The 21,834-nt window shown below is 38.1% G+C and overlaps 1 protein-coding gene across 2 annotated transcripts in view; it reads right to left on the reverse strand.

Annotated features, from left to right (window-relative positions):
• WWOX (WW domain containing oxidoreductase) overlaps positions 1 to 21,834 on the reverse strand; it is a 479,405-nt gene that overhangs the window by 362,561 nt on the left and 95,010 nt on the right. For both annotated transcript variants that reach the window (XM_083869921.1, XM_083869922.1), the window contains exons 7-8: positions 9,944 to 10,129; positions 6,030 to 6,294 (exon numbers count right to left, since the gene is read on the reverse strand). In XM_083869921.1, the coding sequence (XP_083726047.1) occupies positions 6,030 to 6,294; positions 9,944 to 10,129 (451 nt within the window). The remainder of the gene's footprint in view (positions 1 to 6,029; positions 6,295 to 9,943; positions 10,130 to 21,834) is intronic.

Raw genomic sequence — 21,834 nt, forward strand, 5'->3', positions numbered from 1 at the left:
ATATTAGATTTATGTGAACTACATGAGAAAATTTTTTGTGCGTGGCCACAAAACCAGAAGTGTCACAAACCTGTACAGAACCAGAGTTTTAATGTGGTGTTTATGCAGCAAAGTAGCACACAGCCACTTTAGAGAAAGACCTTATTTCTAATCAGCCAAAAGGAAGAGAGGCCAGGAGGTTGTACATATAAATCTTGAAGATTTTCTAATGCTGTTATTAGCTGTTTTCTTCCCTGACAAAAGAATAAAACCATGCACTGTGAAAACACAGATTCCCACAAAGAGAACCCTTTTCCCCCCACAAATTTCCACTTTTTTTTGAATAACTGACACCAAAATAGAGAATATCTGTACAGCAACATAAATGCAAAAATCAAAAAAGACCTAGAACTGCAGAATTTCACTGCATAATACTTGGTAAAAATAATTTTTACCATCTCTTCAATCTCACAGTTCTAATTTTAGTAATCTTTACCCATGGAGAATCAAAGCCTTCCTTATTTTCAGTTGTTGCAGTAGTTGATCAATTTTTGAGCAAAGAACACAACTCATGATGTTGCATGAAAAAGATCTCAAGAACCCTACCATAAGGATGAGGCAAATTCATAATATTGAGTATAGTGATGACATAAAAGAAAATAAAGGTAAATGGACAAAAAAAAAGAAATCAAACAAAACTGAATATCCTGTTCCGCTGTTTCTATCAAAGTGCAACATCATTCCTTTCACCCAAGCACCTCAACACTCATAATACAACAGAAATTTCCTGCCTTATGGTTTCTCAAATACATTCTGAGCAGATCAATGCTGCACAGCACCTCAGAGACTCCACAGCACTCCAGGTGCACTTTAGCTCCATAAGTGATGGTGAGTAGAAGAGAAGAAATAACAATGAGAAAGGGCTTTTTTAGTCTGAAAATATAGGTAAATCATCTTTTTTTCATTTAAAATTTTAATTTAATTACATGCAATATAAACCATCAAGGACCAAATATATCTGTGCCTTGCAGCCCACTTATTTGACAAAGCATTCTGAAATTCTGCAAGGATCTGGGGGAAGAAATTCCTTATTTCCTCCACAAAATTAGAAAACAAAAACAGAACTGCTCCACAAAGAGCTATGGGGCTGTGCTGGACACAGCAAATTCAGTGTCCATTGCTCCCCCTGAAGCACCATCCTGGTCACTGAGATCCTGACCTGTTCACTTTGGGACAGGGATAAGTTTCCATAGAGACTTTCCATTCCTCTGGTGTAGGTTACAGAGGACAAATTTAATTTGCCCTTATATTTCATGCTACATTTATTTTAGCAGCAAGTTAAAGTATGTATCAGTTAAATGTAAGTTTGATAATAAACTAGCTTATATTACATTTTATTGCTGGGTAGGACACACAAAATGATCAACAACTACTTTGGAGGCATCTCTTTGCCGTCCTCTTACAACAAATCTAAATGTTCTTCCACATAAGCCTTTCCTTTTACCCAATTCAGTCAATTTTGAAGTGGAGGAAGGAATTCAGTCAATTTTAAAGTGCAAGGAAGCACATGGTATCAGAGTTCAATAAAATAATTATCCCTCCATGGTACTGGGGATAAGGCCCACAAACCTGTATGTTAAAACAAGATCTCTGGCTTAGCATCACTTTAACATTTACACTTCAGGCATAAATCCATAAACCAAGAGAACTGTCCATGAGATTTATTCACTCTCTACAACTTCTAATATCCAGTAGGTGGCTATTTCCTTTTCCTCTTCCACTTCCTGCCCAGAACTCAATCTGAGAAAAGAAAATGTCATTTTGATCAAACCTAAACTGTGAAGCTCCTTTCAAAAAGAGCTGCTTCTTGCTTTTCAGGAAACCCCAGTGCAATTTCAGGAATGTCTTAAGGAAGGAAATGGAGGCCAAATTCCGTGCTGGAACACATTCATACCCACCCTGCCCAGGGCTGCTCTTGGGGCTGAACAGGCACAGCTGAGGGCAGAATTGGGCCTGAACTGTCAATTCAGAACTGGAAGCCAACATCAACTCAACACAGCCCACACAGATCTTTGGACAGCAAAAAGTGTTTGCTTGGAGAGGGAGTTCTATCCCCAGCTCCAAGGGTAATTCCAGCTTCTTCAGCAAAGGACAGGGGAGAAAGCAAAGGGGTGATGAGGCTGCAGAGCCTCTTCTGGGCTTTTATCAGAAGCAAACAGAAGTGATCATTAGGTTGCAGTCCCTCCTGTAGATGCAGATTGATTTCTTGCCCTAATAACATTTCTGAGTTGATGTTAGATGGGCATGGAAATCATGACATGAAATTTAAATTTAAATATTTCCAAGTTATGGCAAGTTCCAACTTCCAGTGAAGCCATTGTAGGCACTGGGGTTTCCTCCTGCCTGTATGAACACAGAGCTACTGCCTCAAACATCCCTGGGAAAATATCCCAGTGACAAGGATTCATGGGTTTATAGAAAAATTAGACATGCAGAAGACTTTGGGGCCATTAGAAATATTCCTTATAATTCTCAATAGCAATACTTTAAATACAAAATCCAGTTCTGGAAAGTTACTATCTTTGGGGAAGGAGGGACAAATCAAAGAGAACTTCAAGCATCAGTCTCTTACACAATGAAAAATTAAGGGCAGAATTGTCTTGCTACTTCTAACTGGCTTTTAAAGGTGACAAGTTGAGCTTTTATAAATGTAATTTATATCTCAGCAACAGAATCAATGTTTTACTCCCAACCATTAAAAGGGGGTAACACATCTGCTAAAAGTCCAACACAATGGTTGGCTTTGCTCTGCAACAGGAAATGTAACCCAATATCCTCAGAACTTCCCCAAACCCCAGCCATTTCTTAATGTAAAAGGATTTGAAAATTCGGCTCACTGAAACATCTGTTAAGCTCTTGCTACTCTAACACATGATATTCTTTCTGCTCTGTTACCTGCCAACAAAAATATTTGGGTCTATGTAAGACTATCACAAGTGTGTGATAATGGCACTCCGCTTATAATTCTATATGCCCTTGTACACTGAAAATCACCTGGGGGTGACACCAGATACCACACTCAGTGTAAGCTCGAAACTTACAATAAATATATTTAATTTTAGTCTTGTATGTAAAATAATGACAAATTAGATGGGTTCTGAATGACTACCATTTACTTAAAAAAAAAAAAAAAACAACTCAAACTTTTCTCAAGTTAGTTTGGAAAGAGAGAACAGAGTAAAAGAGGTAGAAAGAAAAAAACCTGAAACCCTAGAGTTTTAGATCAAACCAGCTAAATATATGCATGACCTACACAGTTACCTTCAAAGCCTCTCTTGCAATTTGTTTTTTACAGTGGCCACTTGTTTCCATTGGCATTTAATTATAATCTAAGCATCCCCAACTTACTGAGTAACTATTTAGTGGTAAGTAAAAAAGAGGCCTTTTGACATTAGTAAGGCTACAGTTACTTCAATAATAAAATAGTAATTTATTTGCAACTATTTCTTTCTGCAAAATACTTCTAAATTTCCGTGTAGAAACCCTTGTGGATTTTAGATTTCGAAAAGAAGTGGGTGGGAAAGAAAGGAATAGTTTTTAGTTTCCATTGCTCTGCTTCAAACTACTTCCTGGATACCACAATAATACAAAAAGGCCTTAGAATCAGGTATGTGCAGCTGCAGTTTCTGTGTCTGTGTGTGTGTGTATTTATATTTATTCATGCATCTATGCAGACTCCAGGAGCCCAATAGATCAGGACATAGCAAAGAGTTTCAAACTGGCTCCAGGAAAGACTGGGTTCTCCACACACCAAAATGCTGCAGCAGCTAAAGCTGCAGCCTCAGAGATCAAAACGGGTCCAGGCAATTCTGTGTCCTCCTTGTCTGGGCTGCCAAACCTCCCCTCTCTCCACACAACCTTGTCTCCAGTCTCAATTCCAGTGACAGGCCCAGCTCAGCTCAAACTACTTTAAATGCTGCTGCATCATGCTGCATTGTGCAATGCAGACATCCTTGGGAAACTCAGGGATGAGCAGCTCACCACCTTGGGACTGCAGCTGTAAAGCTTTGAGATCACTCCCAACTTTCTGATCAAAACACTCATCTCAACTCCAGGGTGAGCAGCCACACAAAGACAGAAAGGAAGCCCAGGAAAAGATCTCCAACAAAGTCTGTTCCGTAGATAACAGCACAATCCCTAAAAAAGAAGCAGCAGCAGAAAATCATTTGCTCCCTACAAGCCTTAAAATAGAAACTCTTACACAGATGATGTTGAGAATTTCAGCTCAGCTTGTTTGCATACCCAGGAAGGGGCACTTTTCTACTTTTACTGGCTATTGAAACATTGGTAGAGTTCAGGGGAACATAATTCATAATCAGAATATGAGTTGTAAAACTGATGCTTAACCTCAGCCCATACCCTCCATCATGACATTCAAATAACCTCAGTGAAATACAAACATGAAGGACTTAACAGAAGTGATTCAGGTAGGACCAGAGTGCATTGTTATTCAGTGCTGATATCTTTGTCCTGTACTTTGTATTCTCTTATATGTAAGACATATAAGAGACACTAGTAGACACTATTTAAAAATCTATCAATTCTTTCAAAGAATTCAAAATAAACATCAGCATTTCGTTTTGTTCCTTAGAGGATAAGATTCCCTGAGCAACAAACACAAAAGGTTCCCTTTGTGAAATATGTCAGAGTAAATAAAACTAACAATTCATAAACGTCCACAGACTGGATCCTTTTCACGGGATTTTGATAACATTCACTTACACATTCTCAGGAGGACTTCAAGAATTTGTTTTACAAACAATCCCTAACACGGCAGAGATGTGGTTTTTATAGGTCCTGGTCAAAAAAACATGCTGTTGAAAGATATTATTACTTGTCCCAAGGTGCCAGAGCACTCAGGTATCAATCTTGTGGACATAAATAGGCTTTGCAGATGTAGAGGCTGCAAAATGTAGGCAGAGGTTGGAGGTGTGAGGGCTCTCCTCACTGACACGTGGTCAACACTGGAGTGTTTATATTTTTGCTCCACAGACCTTACTGAAGATCCAGTATTTTTGTTTTATGGACATGTAATCAGATTTTTAAACACCCTGTGTTTTCCACACACATTATCCCAGTATAAATTAAGATTCTGCAGGGGTTTGGATCTTTTCATTTCCCTGATTCATAGAAGCAAACATTCAAGGGAGACTCCTTCTCCCTGCTCCACTTTTTGGAAACACCCTTCTTTGCCAGTGAAAAAGGAAACAGTCTATAAGGTTAAAGGAACCCAGTTCTCTATGAAGTAAATGCCATTCTCTGCCTAAAAAAAACTTTGGACTCCTCATAAATAATTGGCTCAGAGTTTCAAAGCATAAGAATAACCCCCCTCCAAGTGCTGGAGGTGCTGCAAATTCTTACATAATAAAAACTCACAACCTTGGCGATGAAAGAACTGCAGAGCCCTTCATTATGTCATGGTTCCAGTCCAAAATCCAATGGAGACAAATGGAAAACGCCCATTGTCATCAGCACTTTGTAAGAATCAAGAAAATTGTTGGGTTGTTGCTTTTTTTTAAATATGAATGAAGGTGCTTTTACCACTGAAAGCACTTTCCCTCAGCCATTAATAATGTCTGTAGTATCTTTTCTAACTAGGGCATCTGTTTACATAAAAAATGCAGTCAACATATTCCACTTAAAAGCCAAAGCAATTTTTTTGATGTTTTACATATCCTGAGCACAGAAATAACTCTAAACTCTCCCACACCTAAGACATAGGACATACTTAATCACAGTGCAAATCATATATTCAAACAAGGTCATGCACTCCATCTTAGAAGGTTCCTTAAAAGAAGATTGACAAAGTAAACCTTGAGGGGCCGAAGAATCCTCTTCTAGAGCACTGTCTTGGCACGATTTTTGCCATTAAAATCAGGTTCATGGTTATAAAAGGCAAGCGGTAGATAAATACATCTGGATTTTTACAGCTTCTCTCCCCGGATTTGAAAAAACGAAGATGCACAAAACAGTTTAAAGCGTCCACTTACCATGGATTTGGTGAAAGGTCGAACCAAGGTAAACAGCAGGGTGTACACCCACCAGTTACGATGAAGGGAGGAATAAATCATATTTCCAGGATGGACTGAGTTGGATGTCACCCCATGGGGAGAGAGGCGTCGGTTCAGCTCGTTGGAGAACAGGATATTGCAAAGCTTGGAGCGGTTGTAGGCCAACATTGCCCAATATTCCTTCTTAGATGGAGAAAGCAGGCTGAAATCGAGCTTTCCAGAGGAGTCTTTAATTTCTGAAAATCTGAAAAACAGTAAATATGCCTTAGATACCCCAGAGTTAATTTGGCTCCCATTAAGAACAACATAAAATGGAGACAACAGAGTAGATCCTGGCCAGAACCAATATAAAACAACAGCTTATTTAGCAGCTGAAAGCATCTCCTGGAAATTGCCTGAGACCCAAGGAAACAGTCCCATATAACATGGCAGTAAAATTACTGGATAATTAGAAACAGCAAACAATAAACAAAAACAACTCAGAAAACACTTTGATGGTTAAAGGCATTGTATGTAATTACAAATCACTTTATTTTAAAATTAAAAAAAAAAAAAAACAACAAAACAAACAGATTTTGCCATCTTTCTATAAAAGCATGATCAGTTTGGAGGAAATAATGTAGGATAAAATAACTCTGCACTAAAAGCAGAGCAACCCAGCATTTTTTCTTTTCTCCTTCTTCCCATCCCCTGATCATTTCATCCAGTGCTCACACACAGCACACTTGCATTTAAGTGTTCAAGTAACTGTGGATGAGTCTCACTGCCTCTTAAGCTTTTTTTTAGATTAAAAATTGATGAATATAAAGGGGTTATAACCTTGGTAACTTGCCATCAATAGTCTTATATGTTTAAAAGATAAATGTAAACAAAGCCAAAATGAGTTCTGGCAGAGTATAATGTTTTTAAGTATACCCATGGCATGGCTGAACACAAATCAAAGTAACTAGTTGATGTTTTTTAATTGGGTCTGACAGAGTCATTAAACACCAGCTGTTTGTTATTAAAAAAAAAAAAAAAAAAAAAGGAAAGAAACAAAGTAGTGAATGTTCTAAAGATATTTAGATGAAGAAAAGGAAATTTCCATAAAGCATTTCTCCTCCCAGTTCTTACAATTTCGTTTATTAATTTACTAGTATATCTTAATATTAGAAAATAATACAACATTTACTTACAGATCTATGTTTCATTCAGAGGAGCTACTAAAAATAAAAAGGATTTAGCAAGCTCTTTTTAATACTCAGTTTTCAGAATCAGCTGGGGAGAACAGGGATAAACATAATTATAGTACACACTAGAAAAATGTTTTAAAATATCTTTACTAATTTTGCATCTCATGCCCAGAAATGAAGAGATCAGCTGGAATTTCTACATTCATTCTGTGAGCAGAATTATAATACGCCCAGAGAAAAGCAATCCAGCATTTGAACTCAAGAGGAATCCAGGATGTTCTGTGTATTGCAGAATTAGCCCTTCAATTTCAACAACAAAATTTCTCTTTCGTAATTTTCAGTTAGATAAAATACATGTCTGAAATTAACAGGACTGTTCTGGGAGGAATTTCCTATATTCATTCTGCAAGTAATCACTTATGACACCAAAAATAATCTATAAATAAAACTCTTTGTGTGTTCCTGTATAAAGGAAACATGGTGGCATATTTTGAGTCCAGTCCTGCAAGTGTGCTTATGTGAGTCAATCCCATTGAATTCAGGGGGATAAGGGCTGTACAATCAAATTAACAACACAGAAATAAAGACAGAAGGAAAGTCAACCTACTTATTATACTGATTTTAATATTATGTGCCTAAAGTACCCAAAAGCTTAATTTAAACAGAATTCATTTTTGCTGAATCCAGAGAAGTAACTAGAAATGAACTAAGAACCAAAGAGGCAAATAAATATTTTGCCTTGGAGCAGTGCAGGATAGCATTTTCTGCAAACATGGGACTTTATTTTTCCCCTAACAGGGGGTCTTGACTCCAGCAAAAAGATCCAGTCAAGGTTTATGGAAGTAATTAGATACCAACACTTCTGTTTTACGACATGGTTTAAGGCTCAGAGTTCTCAAGTAGGTCAGAAAGAACGACTACCTAATAATACCTAACTAACTCCTTACATAAACTTCTTCCCATTAAACAGACTGGGGGCTGGGGAAAGCACAGTTATTTACAATGATCAGTCTAAGTGATAAGATAAGCTGCAAGACATTATTTGGACTCCTTAGAAAAAGGGAAATTTACTAGTTGTGTTAATTATTTTATTCAAACACAGACTGTGACTTATTTCCTTGTAGGCTTCTCTAAACCTTGGCTGATCTCTCTGACTTAGCCATGAGCACTTTCAAAATGTTTTCAAAAACACAGATAAAGATGTCCAGAGATGCGAGCCCTGGTTGCACACAGCACTTGTGCAGTGAAAAACAAAGATGTCATTTAAAATACTATCAGAGATACAAACTTACAAGGGGGAACAAGCAGCTGACAATTCAACATAATATCCCATTAAATAACAGCTCATTTATACATATCCCATTGTGCCCTCCACATCTGGCAAGTGATTGGAGTTGGCAGATTTATTTCCAGAGCTATCTCTCCTGCCCTGCAGTAGCTGCCCTCACTCCTAACAGGACTCTGCTACTTGCTTTCACAAACCTGGTGTGATTTGCAAAGATAAGGATGTCCAGATTTTGTTACCACCTAATTACTAGACATTTCATGTCTTTTAACAGTGGGGAGGATTATTACTGGCATTTTCTATTGCTTCCTTTCATTTCAGCCATCATAAATTTAAAATGGTAAAAGTAAATCTATCTGCAGTGAGTCATTTATACCATAAGCCCCTGTGTTTGGAAGTGATAAAGGTTTCAGCCCGACCCTTGGCTGGTCTCTCTCTGCCAGGTCCCTGAGGTTACATTTTATGGAAACATGATTAAAAAAAATAAGCTTCATTCTGGGTCACTAAAACATTTCAGAAATATGAAGACAGGGAAAAAAAAAAAAAAAAGGCACTCACACATTCTTCCTTTTAGTTTGCTAGAGCTTCTACACACGACCAAAAGTGAAATAGAAATCAACAGTAATGTTTAAAGCTGGATGTTAGAGGCTTAATCCTGCAGTCCTTGAACTAAATCAGCAAGGAGTAAGTGGTTTGTGCCCAGTAAAATTCAGAACTGGGGCATTCATTTTGCACAAGGAACTTCATTTAAATCAAAACCATCTTTTCGGTTATTAACACAAAAACACAAGCACATCTGAAAAAAGGCAAACCTCATCAACATCTTTTTTGCCAACTGTACTTTTCCTGGCAGTAGAATAGATGAGCATCTAACATTTTAATTAAAAATTTCACCAAAAGAGGCATAGCCAGATTTGTAATATGTATTAACTACACTACTTCCCATTTTACAATTATACAGCTAATGTCTGCATTGAATTCCCTAATTTCTCATTATAAAACAACTGGATTTCATCTAGCAGTTTTTAATTGCATTGTTTCTCCTGCTAAAATATCTGCACATTCTTCTTGCTAAGATGTTGAAGTTGTTGAATGACAAATCAATATAGGTCATGCCATTCAGATTTAATCAATTATTATTCCATCTCCTCACAAAATCAATGAGTGGTCTGAAAGGCGGCGAAAATCTGCATTCACACAAAGAACGATCAAAAAAATATCTACATACTGTTATAAAACTAGAACATGCTTTATCCAGCAACAGAGCCAAATCCAGAAACATCCACAGGCATCAGTAATGCTTCTATTTTTAAAAAGATTATTCAAAGGCAAATGCTTGAGAGTAAGGACCTTCATTTTCAGAAGCTTTTGTGGTTCTGCCCAAACTGTTTCACGCTCTAAGGATTAAAGCAAAACCAAAGTTCACATTCACCAACCTGTGGGACTCAGAGGACACCATGACAACCCTGGCAGGAGATGACTGGCGTAAAACATCTTCCAGGAGCTGGACAAGATAGAAATGCCCCAGGTGATTCACCTGGAAAGTGGACTCCAGGCCATCCTCTGTCAAGGACCAGGGAGCAGCAAACACCGCAGCGTTGCAGATCAGGATGTGGAGAGGCCTGAAAAAATCAAAATACAAAGAAATCTCAATTAAATACATGTAATTACACTCTGTGGGAATGGGGTGCAGGTGTGAGGGAAATCAGCTGGCTGGTTTCTGTGGGAAGGAGCTGATTCCAGTTGGTTCCAGCGGCCCTGGTCAGGGTCCAGCTGAGCCCACAGTGACACACCCTTAGAGAAAGGGTATAGAATAAAAGGTAAAATGCCACACAGCACTATCACTGCTCTCCCAACTGCCAGTGGGGAAACTGTCTCAATGTGGAGCATTTAGAAAAGAAGCTTTCCCTGGGAGAGGAGCAACTCCTGCCACTTTCTTGTATGGGGTACATGACACCTGCACAATTGGTAGGGAAGAAGGGATTAAGAAATAAAGGCACCATGAAAAAGCACATATGTACATATTTTATACTTCTGCAGCTGATGAAGTATGGTGTTAAAAATGCAAGACTGAGATGGAAAACTAAAAACATTCTCCAAAAGCTGTAATCTTTGGTGGAAAATCACTACACAATACATATGAGATCCTTGAGACAGAATCCTTCATCACTGCACTCACCTAACCCAGTTTAAATAGAAATGCCACAATAAAGGAACTTGAAATGAAAGGGTGAGATTCTACCAAACTAAGCTAGAAAAGAACCTAGGCTGGCACATACCTCTCTCATTCAAAAAACAGGTCCAGAAAACTTCAAATTCCTTGAGGTCTCCAGTGTAATCTCAGGATACTACACCTTGCAGCCTTCCCAACCTCCACAGCAAGATCAAGGACAAACGCCCTTTTCTGTTCTCTCTTGTCTTTTTCCAAGCCCTTACGAAACACAGCAAAGTCTCTGGTCCTCTGGACCTCAGATGTATCTGCATTTGTTAGATTGCATCATCTCTGAGCAAACCTTGGCATCGACAGTGAGTTCTTGTCCTTGAGTCAGAGCCTGACGCAGCAGATCTCACCAAGCTCTACCTGAGCTGAGAACCTCAGGTCTGAGAGCCTGCATCTGGCATTCCTGGTATATTTAATTTGGAAAAGTCACACAAAATAAAAACAGCCAAAAAATTCCTGCACTAACAGTTGTGAGATATCCCAATGCCAGAATATTAAGATCTGTCACATTTGTTCAGCCTGTTCCATCCTATTATGTCTTTACTGCAATCCCATGAGACAAAATCAACGCTCAACATAAACTCTAATTCTGAAGGTAATAAATGAAGCACAATTAGGAAAAATAACTGCTTGCCCTCTGTCCTTCTCAAGTGCCTCGTCACAGCCCCACACACGTAGGATGGCAGGAGGCACAGAGTCAGAACCTTTCCCCACATGATTGAAGGACATTATACTGCAACTCTGAGCATCTTGCAGAAGGAATTCTGGAAAATAATGTGAAACTTGAAGCCCCAGGGTGTCGAACAAACCTAAGTAATTATATTCCTTCAGGCATGTCTGAAAGCACCAGATTTTGATAGCTCAGTTTAAAAAATAAAAAACATTTCAGGAGGAATCAAACACACCTTAGCTGAATACTGAAAGAAATGCATAAGGATGGACATAAAGAGTAGGCTGTATTTTCTTATTAAAATAAATTTTGACTTCCAGCCCATTGGGAAGTTACCAGTCTAGTGTGCTTCAATAAGAAGTTAACAATCTATTATCTGTTCCTTTGCCAGCTGGGAAAGTTTTAACCAGAAGCTCCAGAAGCAGAGTGAAACATCTGTGCACTTTGAGAGGCTCAGTGTCTGAAGTGCTGGATTTCTGATTTGCCTTTTGGGCAGTGACACCCGAACACAGAATATCTGTGCACACATACTGCACCCACAAAAGAAACTGAAGATAAACAGAGACTGTCCTTACAAAGGCAAAGTCCTTTCTGTTCAGCCAAATGGCAAAAAAAGAGGCAGTTCTTTGATCTTTGCAGCCTCACTCAACGCAGCACAAGCAGGATATTCACTAAGTTTCGCAGGATCATATTCTTTAGAAGGTAACAGATCTTTTGAGGCACTTGTTATCCAAATTATTTAAACCAGAGTTCATTTTGCCTGTTTTGAGATGCATCTGCCAAGAGGAAAACAAAGCTGCTTGAAGCTTGAGAGGGCATAGAACTTTGGATGATTCATCACCTCTTATGAGACTTTATGAAAAGCTCTAGCAAGAATTAATTTACAGATTTGCAGATCTGCTGGGGGAAAAGGAACAAGATTCTCCAACACAGATGCAGTTTTTTGGTATAAGAGCCTCCTGCATGAGAACTGCAGCAACATGAATGCAGGAGCAATACCAAAAATACCATCACCATTCCCTCCAAAACAAATATGACACTTTTTAAAAGATCATCATTCTATTTGATGATTGTAATGTGCAGTAGGAAGTAACAAATCACAGACAGAAAGGATTCATATATTCCACCTATCCTAGTAGTACCCTTCATTATTAGTAATTACACAATAACTACCAGAAGGGAAATACACACTCTATACCTAAATCTGTCAGCTCAATTAATTAAAAAGAAGATTCTAGAACTACGAAATTATAAAATTTAGTAATTTTTAGGTCATTTAACTGGATTTTATAAAAGAAATAAAATAATGTTTCAGTCCATTTTATGAGATTTGTATTTTTCAAAGCGCATTTCTCGTTTTTTCAAAGTAAAAGTAATTCAGGTTTAAGAGACTGTAAAATTAACATTATTTACAATATTTTATTATAAAAAATCTTTGGACAAATAGAAAAATAAATACAGAAACATTTTAAATAGTTATCGTACTGAAAAGTTAGTATCAGAGTCCCTTTTAGAATTCTTTTCTTTTTAATCAGCACTAGTGGCTTTAAATGCTAAATAAAAAAGGAATTTTTTTTCCTAGATAACTCCACAGAAAAGAAACCTAAAGGGTTGCATGAATAGACACTGATGTTGTGCTTCATTTCAGCTGAGAAAAAAGCCTCCTCTCAGATTTGGATCCGTGTCCATTAAGCTATCGGTGTCTCTCGTCAGACTGCTAACAAAGGTCCAATTACTGAAAATTGTCATCTAAGTTTTTGTGACCCGGCCATTTGCACACCAGGAAATGAATGAGATTACCTGGGTAACAGCCACTGTGCAGTTATGAATTTCAGCCACAGATGACAGATTCTAATCTCAATGGTGCAGAGCTCTGTGTCACTGAACGTATCATTATGCAGGGACAAAAGTTTTAAGATACGTGACAATTCACACCACACATCTGGCACTGCAGCTCTGCTTTATGACAGGAGTATTTTCAAGTGATAGCAGAACTATGACCTTGATTTCACAAGTTCATTAAAAACATTGCTGGGATCTGCATGAGGCTTCCTCCTGAGCCCAAGGAAAAAAAAAATAAAAATCCTCCCTCAGTTTAAAACAGTTTGTAATTCAGCATCAAAGGCACAGCTAAGGCCAACAAAGGATGTCAGCAGCAAAGGAAATTTTCCATGGTGTTTACTCCTGGTATCAACATGACCAAGTGCTCCCTCTAACCATGACACCCACCCATTAGATATTTTTGGAAACACTACAGATAAAACCCTGCAGAGTGTTATGAAAATTTGCCTCCATGTCTCCTTAAAATGTCCTCAGGCAGCAACTTTCACCCCACCAAGGGAGTCAGTGTGGGCTACCAGTGACATTTAGGTGGGCACTGGGACCTGAACTGAATCTGCTCTGTTATATCAGGTAGTCACTGCTGCTTGAGAATCAGGAACTCACGGCTCCAACTGCAATGTACACAGCAATCCCAGAAAACCCTCCCCGTGCTGGTAAATGTACCTACAATTTAGTGAAAGTTAAAAATCATGTAGAATTAGCCAGGAAAATCTTAAATGTGAATACCTGAGCTGAAATTCAGCTAATATTTTGTGCACTTCACAAAGCCTCTGATACTTTACTAACCGTTGCACTGGGGAAGTCATTCAGATCTCACATGCTGTGCACAATTCACCATTAGAAGCAACTAAGCAATCCAACTCCTCTGCACTATTGGAAAATACAGTAAGTGAATACATTAGAGAGATACAGAAATTAAATTGTTGCTATAAATCAGTTAGTTATGAAATTTAATAATCAATTTGTTAGCACCTGATGTAAAACTATGATCTGTCAGCAGCCTCCCAAGCTGGCTGTGTGCAGCAGTAGATATTTCCAAGGGAATTAATTACTGATGATTTGCAAAGGTAAGAATAATATTTTTCAACAAATGTAGCCTGTGCACTAGGAGGTTAAACAAACACCACCAAAATGTCAACAGAGTTCTTGGCTTTGGTGTTCTCCCATTTCAAACGTAATGAAATAGTTAACCAGAGAGTATGCAAAGGGAATACTTTCAAATCTTCCCATGAAGCAGAATGTCACACCATCTGGGGCACTTCTCAAGTGATTTGAAAAGTTCACACTGTTTGGAATTACACAGAAATTCAACAGAAAAGGCCTCACCATATCCCCAAAGTCCCATAAGCAACTGTAGACCTCTGTCACGGCCAGTAAAGAAGGCAGAGCTGTGACTTCTCTTCCACAAAGAAGCAAAGTCACAGCCCACCAAACTTTTCCACCCCATAACCCTGAACACCCAGGTTGCTTTCTCTGCAAGTTAGAAAGTTGTACTTCTTTCCATGAGGGAATGCCTAGATCCACAAAGGGAATATCCAACAGGCAAGAGAAGCTTATGGCTCTCCAGAAAACGGGTGAATTAAACAACCATCTCCAGAAATCCCCCTCAGTTTTACAAGCAGTACTGACAGGGAACTGAGCAACAAGAAAATCACTAAGTCAGGGTTCAGGCAGCAGCACTAAAACTCAGAATCATGTATAATCTAATACTGACACAAAAATATTTAAATGTTTACTTGTTCAATGTAAAAGAAAAACCAAAAAAACCCACACTGCTTAACTCAATGAATTTTGGAAACAAATGCTTAATGTCTAACTTCCCTTTTTCTAAAAACATTGGCTAAAAGGTCAGCAAAAATACCCTCATTGCCAACTGCCAGCAGACAGAAATGAGGATCCTTGTCAGACAGGCTTCATTTTAGGGCAAGTCTCTAACACAGGACTTAGAGTCCTGATGGATGACCTCCTGCCAGAAGCAAGGAAAATGCTCTGTGTTTCATCCTACTGGATTTCTTTGCAGGCTTTGACACTGTTGATCAGCAAATACTTTTGCCCCACTTGAAGAGATTAATGGGAGTGGACTGAAACTGTTGTGATTCTTTCTTCATAAACACATAAATGGGAATTACTATGAGCAGCTGTTCCTGTGCCTTCCTAATACATCATCTGCATCCTGCCATATAGGTCAGCCATCCCTCAATCATTATTCATTACCTCTCTAGAACCTTCAGTGTACAATTTCATAAATGTTTGGAGAAGGAACAGAGGCCTCAACTGATTTGGAACTAAACAGAAAACAGCTATTAGTCATGGTTTTCCCTTTATTTTTTTTTCTTAGATATATGGTGAGGGGACAACTACCAAAATAACCCCACATCAACCTGCACCTTCAGAAATTAATAAGAGACAGCAGTAATGAAAGTATCCAGAATCTGGTAATTTTCATTGAGCAGCCCACCTAAGGACACTTGCTGCCTCAAAGTGGTGCTTCTTTTTCAAACTCTGGCAGCAAATCATTATTTACACACATTCACATGAAGTCACAAACAACCAGACCTAAAGAAATATTCATTTTTGTAATAACCATGGAATGATTTGTTGTTTCTGCATGTACTCTAAATATACAAATTTCGTTTGCACACAATAAGGACTTGTTAAAAAAAGAAAGCTACAACTCACCAAATAAAAAAAAAAAAATAATAAAAAAAAAAAGGTCAATTACTACTTTTATTACATATTTGTAATATTTTCAACTGAAAACGGCAAAACCCTTGGAAAATGTTTTTGAGATCACAGTTGATCATTCAAAGAATAAAACACCTCATGGATTTTGAGCAGTTCACTTGCCAATGACTCTTCACTGTTTTGCCCAGAGATTACAGAGCTGTAACAGAATTCAGAAAGCCCCTCCAGCAGCTGTGTGCTGCCATTCAGACCTGAAAGATTCCATGCAGTGATGGAAATTAATGTACTTTAACATCCTCTGGGATTTTGGGGAACAGCTAATAAAGAAATACAACCTTTTCAGTCTATTACATAAATTTTTGGATTCTAAGATCCATGGCCAGTCTCAGGCCAGCAGTGAGGCTTCCCCACCCAAGTGCAAGAAAACTCTGCCTTCTGTGTTTTAATTATCTCCCCTAAAAGCATTTAACTAAATAGACTAAATATATTTTAATGTATATGTAATTAAATACTCTGGCCTTATAATTCAGAATTTTTAGAAGGTGACATCAATTAAATGCACAGAGCCTCTCAAAACCCATTAAGCCATAATGCTCAAAAATCCTTGGTATATTTGTGACAGAATATGTTTTAATCAGCTATTAGTCATATTAATCATACATATTTTACTTATTTAGATGCTCAAAACAGCTTTTACAGCTGGTGCATCTTGTGGAATTTTTTTTAAGAAGACAAAGCCCCAAGCCATCTCAGACTCACCCTGGATTTAGGCACAGCCATGGCTGAAAATGGGCACCAGAACAACCAGGGTGCTGAGCAGAAAGTCCTGGAGGATTTTCAAGGTTTCTTCCTTAGGGTACCAAGGATTGAGTGCAAAGTGTCCAAAGACAAGGGGCAGGTTTGGAAATTCTGGACAGCACAGTTATAGTCACTAATCCATGTAACAAACACCCAAAAAAACCCTTTTTGTTAGTAATGTGTAAAAACACTTCATAATTTTTGTGGATGTAACTGTATGTAAAGTTATGGTGAAGTAGTATGGACTTAACTTTAAAAAAAATAAAAATTAAATATTCTGCAGCAAAAGGTGTTTCCATGATAGAGCAGATGAAAGGAAAGGTGATCTGATGAAAACATCTGCCTCCAGGAAAAGGGGGAAGGGCTAAAGTTTCTGAGATTTTTAATTTTTCATTTATAAAATACTGGAAATAGTTTTTGGATCCACATGACTTGACACATGCTACCACAAAGGGGTAATTGTGTACGAGAGCTTAAAAACAGAAGAAAGAAGAAAAAGAAAAACTATTTATGCAGAAAACCAATCCCTAGGCTTTAATAAGGCACAGCATCTCCACAAAGAGAAAAAAAAAAGTTTTACTCTAATATTATTATGTACGTTTCAAATGTAGTCAGCCTTTGATCTTATTTAAATTTAAGATATGTGCTGTCTGCAACAGTAACTTCTGAACTATGCATGTTTCTTAATTCAGTGTGGGTATTCTTTGATATCTCAAAATGCACAATGTTGTCCAGAAGTTTGTGCCTCAGTGGCACTGCCTGGATGCCAACTGTACTCTAAGCTGAAAAATGTAAAATCTCAACTGACACTAGTTTTAATTCACAAAAGGTAATTCTATTAATAGCAAAGAATTAACAGAGTTGAACAGTGATATAAAATATGTTCAGGCTTGGAAAGAAAATAAGCAGTGGCAACAATCATCTCTGATAAAGATACATTGACTACAGAACCATTAAACATATTGGCATAATAACATCACTGATAATTCACCTGAATCATAGATCCATTTTTTCCAGATCTTTTAAGTTATATTTGTAACAACTTGCTAAGCAGATCCCATTTTTACACATGTATTCTCAGGTATGCATAAAATTTATCACACAGTATCTATGATTTAATTGTCATTCAATTGGAATTAAAAATAACACACCTGCAATATGTCAGTTATAATATATGGAAATGCAGAAAAATCATATTCTGGACTGACTTTTCATCAGGCTCCAAAATCTTAATTGCACCTGCAAGGTTTCAGCACACTTATTCCTGCAGCATGAAAAATGAATGCAGTTACAGAGTTTGGGGCCTCAGCTAAGGAAGGCAGCTGAAAACCTGGCCCACTCCATTTTGGGTCTGGCTAGGAAAATAAGAAAAGACTAAAGTTCCAAATGGAGAACCATAATTCATAACTGCTGTCTTTTTCCATATTTCCACACACATCATTAGTGAATAAACTGTTAGCATATGCCAATTCTTACTACAAGAAAAAAAAAAAAAAAGAAATCCTGTTTTAAAGTATAGGAAAGTAACTGCAGTGAAGATCTACATCTGGAAGTCCTGCATAATTGTGAATTCAGAAAATTCTAAGCAGTAGCTATTGGCAAACATTGTTTCATAGCTTTGGAGTAATTCAAGATTTTGAAGGATGATTTCAGCTTTTCTCCCTCAAACTTTGAGAACATTAAATTCAAGCCTTATTGTTTGACAGGAGATAACTTTAATTCAAACCAAGTGGCACCATGTACTGCTGAAAACTACAAATGCACAGAAAATTTCATCTATAATTTTGCTGCTCACTCCTGCCTTCTGTTTTGATCATGGAAGTGTTCTTACGATGAGCACCGAGCAAATGCCATAACACCAGGGCTGTAAATATTGACCACAGGTCCTACCTCAGAAGTTTTAGAACTGAAACATCAGTGCTGTCCCCCAGTTTAAACATGCAGGTTTCAGTCAAGTATGGGATGATCAAACTGAGAAATAAAAACCACATGCACAGGTCTACACAAACACCAATTCTACAGACCCTGAGCTATCCAACACTGACCCTGCCTGGATTTCAATGTTCTGTACAGTCACAGGAGGGCTGTCATTTTCTCTATAAGGGGGATTAATACCAACCATAATTCCTCACATCGTGCCCACTCAATGAATAGCAGATTCAATTCAGTGTTTCTTAGTTCCAAAACACTAATATGAAAGATTGGTTGGTCTGCCTCTGCCAGCTGCACAAAAATCAGCTCATGCCAAATCCATCTTAGCCCAGAACATTACTATAAACAGATCATTTCTTTGACTTTCCATAACAGAGACATTCAATGAACTGCCTGAGCTGGAAACCAGCAGAGGGGAAAGACTTGATACAGATAAAAGAAGCAACTTGAACAAATCCAGCCATTGAGGTGCACTGAGATCTTTTCCCATTCTCATCCTGACATTAGCACTGTCCTCACAAGGAAGGAAGATGGAGTTCGTTCACTCCTGGTGGAAATGTCCAGTGGGGAATGCATCTGCAGAAAACAAGCCAGAAACACTAAATACTAAAAGACAGCTGGCTTTCTCTGAAAAAAATTGTGCTAGAAATCCTTGAGCACTATTTTTAATTGGACATTCATTTTATGTGGTAGTCACACTGAATTCAGGTTGGGCTACAATGCCAGCTCAAATATTAAACAGCAATATTGTTTTAATCTGTCTTCTCCAACTAATTTAGGTTTTTTAAATCCAATTAATTAAGGTTTTTGCCCTATTTTGCCCACAGAATCCTTCTAACTGTGGGGGCAGAAAAAAAATGGAGGGCACTGTCCCGTTCCTAGAGGAAGTTTGAGAGCTGCAATCACAGAACTGCAGGATCTAAAATAATCTTCAAAACCCTTCTGCCCAAAGCTTTATTTGAAACTGCAAGGATAAAAAAGTCTCAGAAAGAGAAACAGCTGTATCAACTCAAGAGTATAGATAATGCAAACAAAAAACTCTTTTTTTTTTTTACTGAGAGGATGAAGGATTTTCTAGAATATATTTATAGGAATATGGCATAATTTACCAGTGTTTATATATTCAGAGCTCAGATTTTATCTGTGGACAAGTCTGCAACACCTAACAAATCCATACAGGAATAAAAGATTTCTACCAAATCTCAGAAGTATGATAATATAGATGAATCATCTGACTTTTACTTTCAAACAAGGAAAGCTTCTTAGCTTTAAAGTACTATTCCAATTCATATTAAATATTTCTTTTCAGAGTAACTCTTTCCTCCCGTTTATTATTTATGTTTTTCTCAAGGCTCCCTCTGTTGCATCATTTGTTTCCTGTGTAGAACCAGCCCCGTTAAATTCCTGCTGAGCAGAGGATGACATTTCTTCATTCTTCATGTAGTTTCCACAATCTCTCAGATTCCCAAGCACATTCAAGAAGGCTTTTTTTTTCTCTCTCTCTCTCTACAACTTCTTTGATTAAGGCAAGAGATTCACAGTTTCAGCAATTTCCCCTCTGCTCTCTGCAATACAAACAGCCCCAGCTTCCCCAGCTGCAAGAGGTTTTTACTCAATAAAGTTTAGGGATCCTTTTTCTGGAGTTGTTCCATTTCAGTTTTCTCATCCAGGAGGAGATCTGTTGTTCAAGACTATTTTCCAACTGTTGCTATCAAACCAGGGAAGAACAGGGTCCCAGGAAGAATAGATGTGACTATGAGCACACCCCTACATCTGCTGACAAAAAATAGCACCTAGAGCCATAAAGTGTGCCAGGAGAGCAGAATTTCAGAAGGCATGCCTGCCTATTATTTATTTTATAAATTTTCAGTTATTAGGTCATGTGTCACCAAGACCAACAGGTTCTGGAACATATCAGTGTCCCAGAAACCAAGAGTGGACTGGAGAAACTATACAGAGAATATTGCACAGAAAAGTTTAACATCTTCACCCTTGAATACTAAAGGCCTCTTCACACTAAATGCTGTGAGAAATAAAATACAGGCCTTACTAAAATGTGTGCACTCATACAAACTTTCTCCTTGACATTTTAGAAGAATTGTAGTTTTTCCCAGAAACCAAGACCTGTACAGCTCAGAACTCAAATGATAGTTTTGAAACAATACCAAACATTTTATATGCTTTTCCTACCTGCTTTATTGTTGAAAAATGTGTAAGAGAAAGGAAACCCTCTTCTCTTGATGTATTTCCTACACTCATTAACAGGAGTAACAGGTCCCTCATGGGAAAGGGGGGACTCCAACACAACGTGCTTCTCCTACAGAGATATCGACCCCTTTTCAGAAATTTTGGCTGCCAACTGACAAGACTGGCCCAAGCATAAAGAACAAGGCTCAGTCTGTCACTGGAGCCTGTGAGATTCCTTCCAATTGCTCATAAAGCCACTGGTGCAAAGGAATCCCCAAGGTGACAAAAGCCTCTGGACACTGCGGCAAAACAAACGAACGAGGAGTCAGACAAAGGTCGTTAGTGTTCATTAGTGCTGGAAAACACTGAAAAACCCATCACTGCAGCAATGAGATGCCTCTGCCACATAATTGCTTTTCCAAACTTACCCAGACATAGCTAAATCACAAAAAAATCAGAGGCCAGAAAGACCTGGTAGGTCTTCCAGTCCACCCTCCTGCCAGTGCAGATGATCGTAAGGTGACTCTTCTGTATCTGCATCAGATAAAAGCTCCAGTGCTGCAGGCAGTGTGTGGGGTCTGGTTTCCATCCAGCCCCAGACTTTAAACAAAATATAACTGGAAATTCATTTTGGTCAAAACCCCACAAGTCTCACAACAGATACAGAACGTAGATTTCACATAAGGCTTGGATGAGTCCTGCCAGACACAGGCACATCTATTTAATGCCTGAAGGCAAGGCAGAGGCTTTAGATGCTGTCTATTACTAAATGTTTTTTCCAAATAAAATAAGAGTGAAACATTAGTAAAGCCTGTCCATCACTGACAACGTATCTTAACAGACCTACACTGGTAGAACAGGGTATGCCAACAAAAACAAAACAGGTTTTACTGATTCTAGATCTTCTCATTTCCTAAATTCTCTAGCAAAAATCGAGATCTGGCCTCTTCACTTCCAAGGATTTATAAACATACATACCTAATGGACTAGCT

The sequence above is a fragment of the Zosterops lateralis genome (genome assembly GCF_965231275.1).
Source record: "Zosterops lateralis genome assembly, chromosome: 12".
NCBI lineage: Eukaryota > Metazoa > Chordata > Aves > Passeriformes > Zosteropidae > Zosterops > Zosterops lateralis.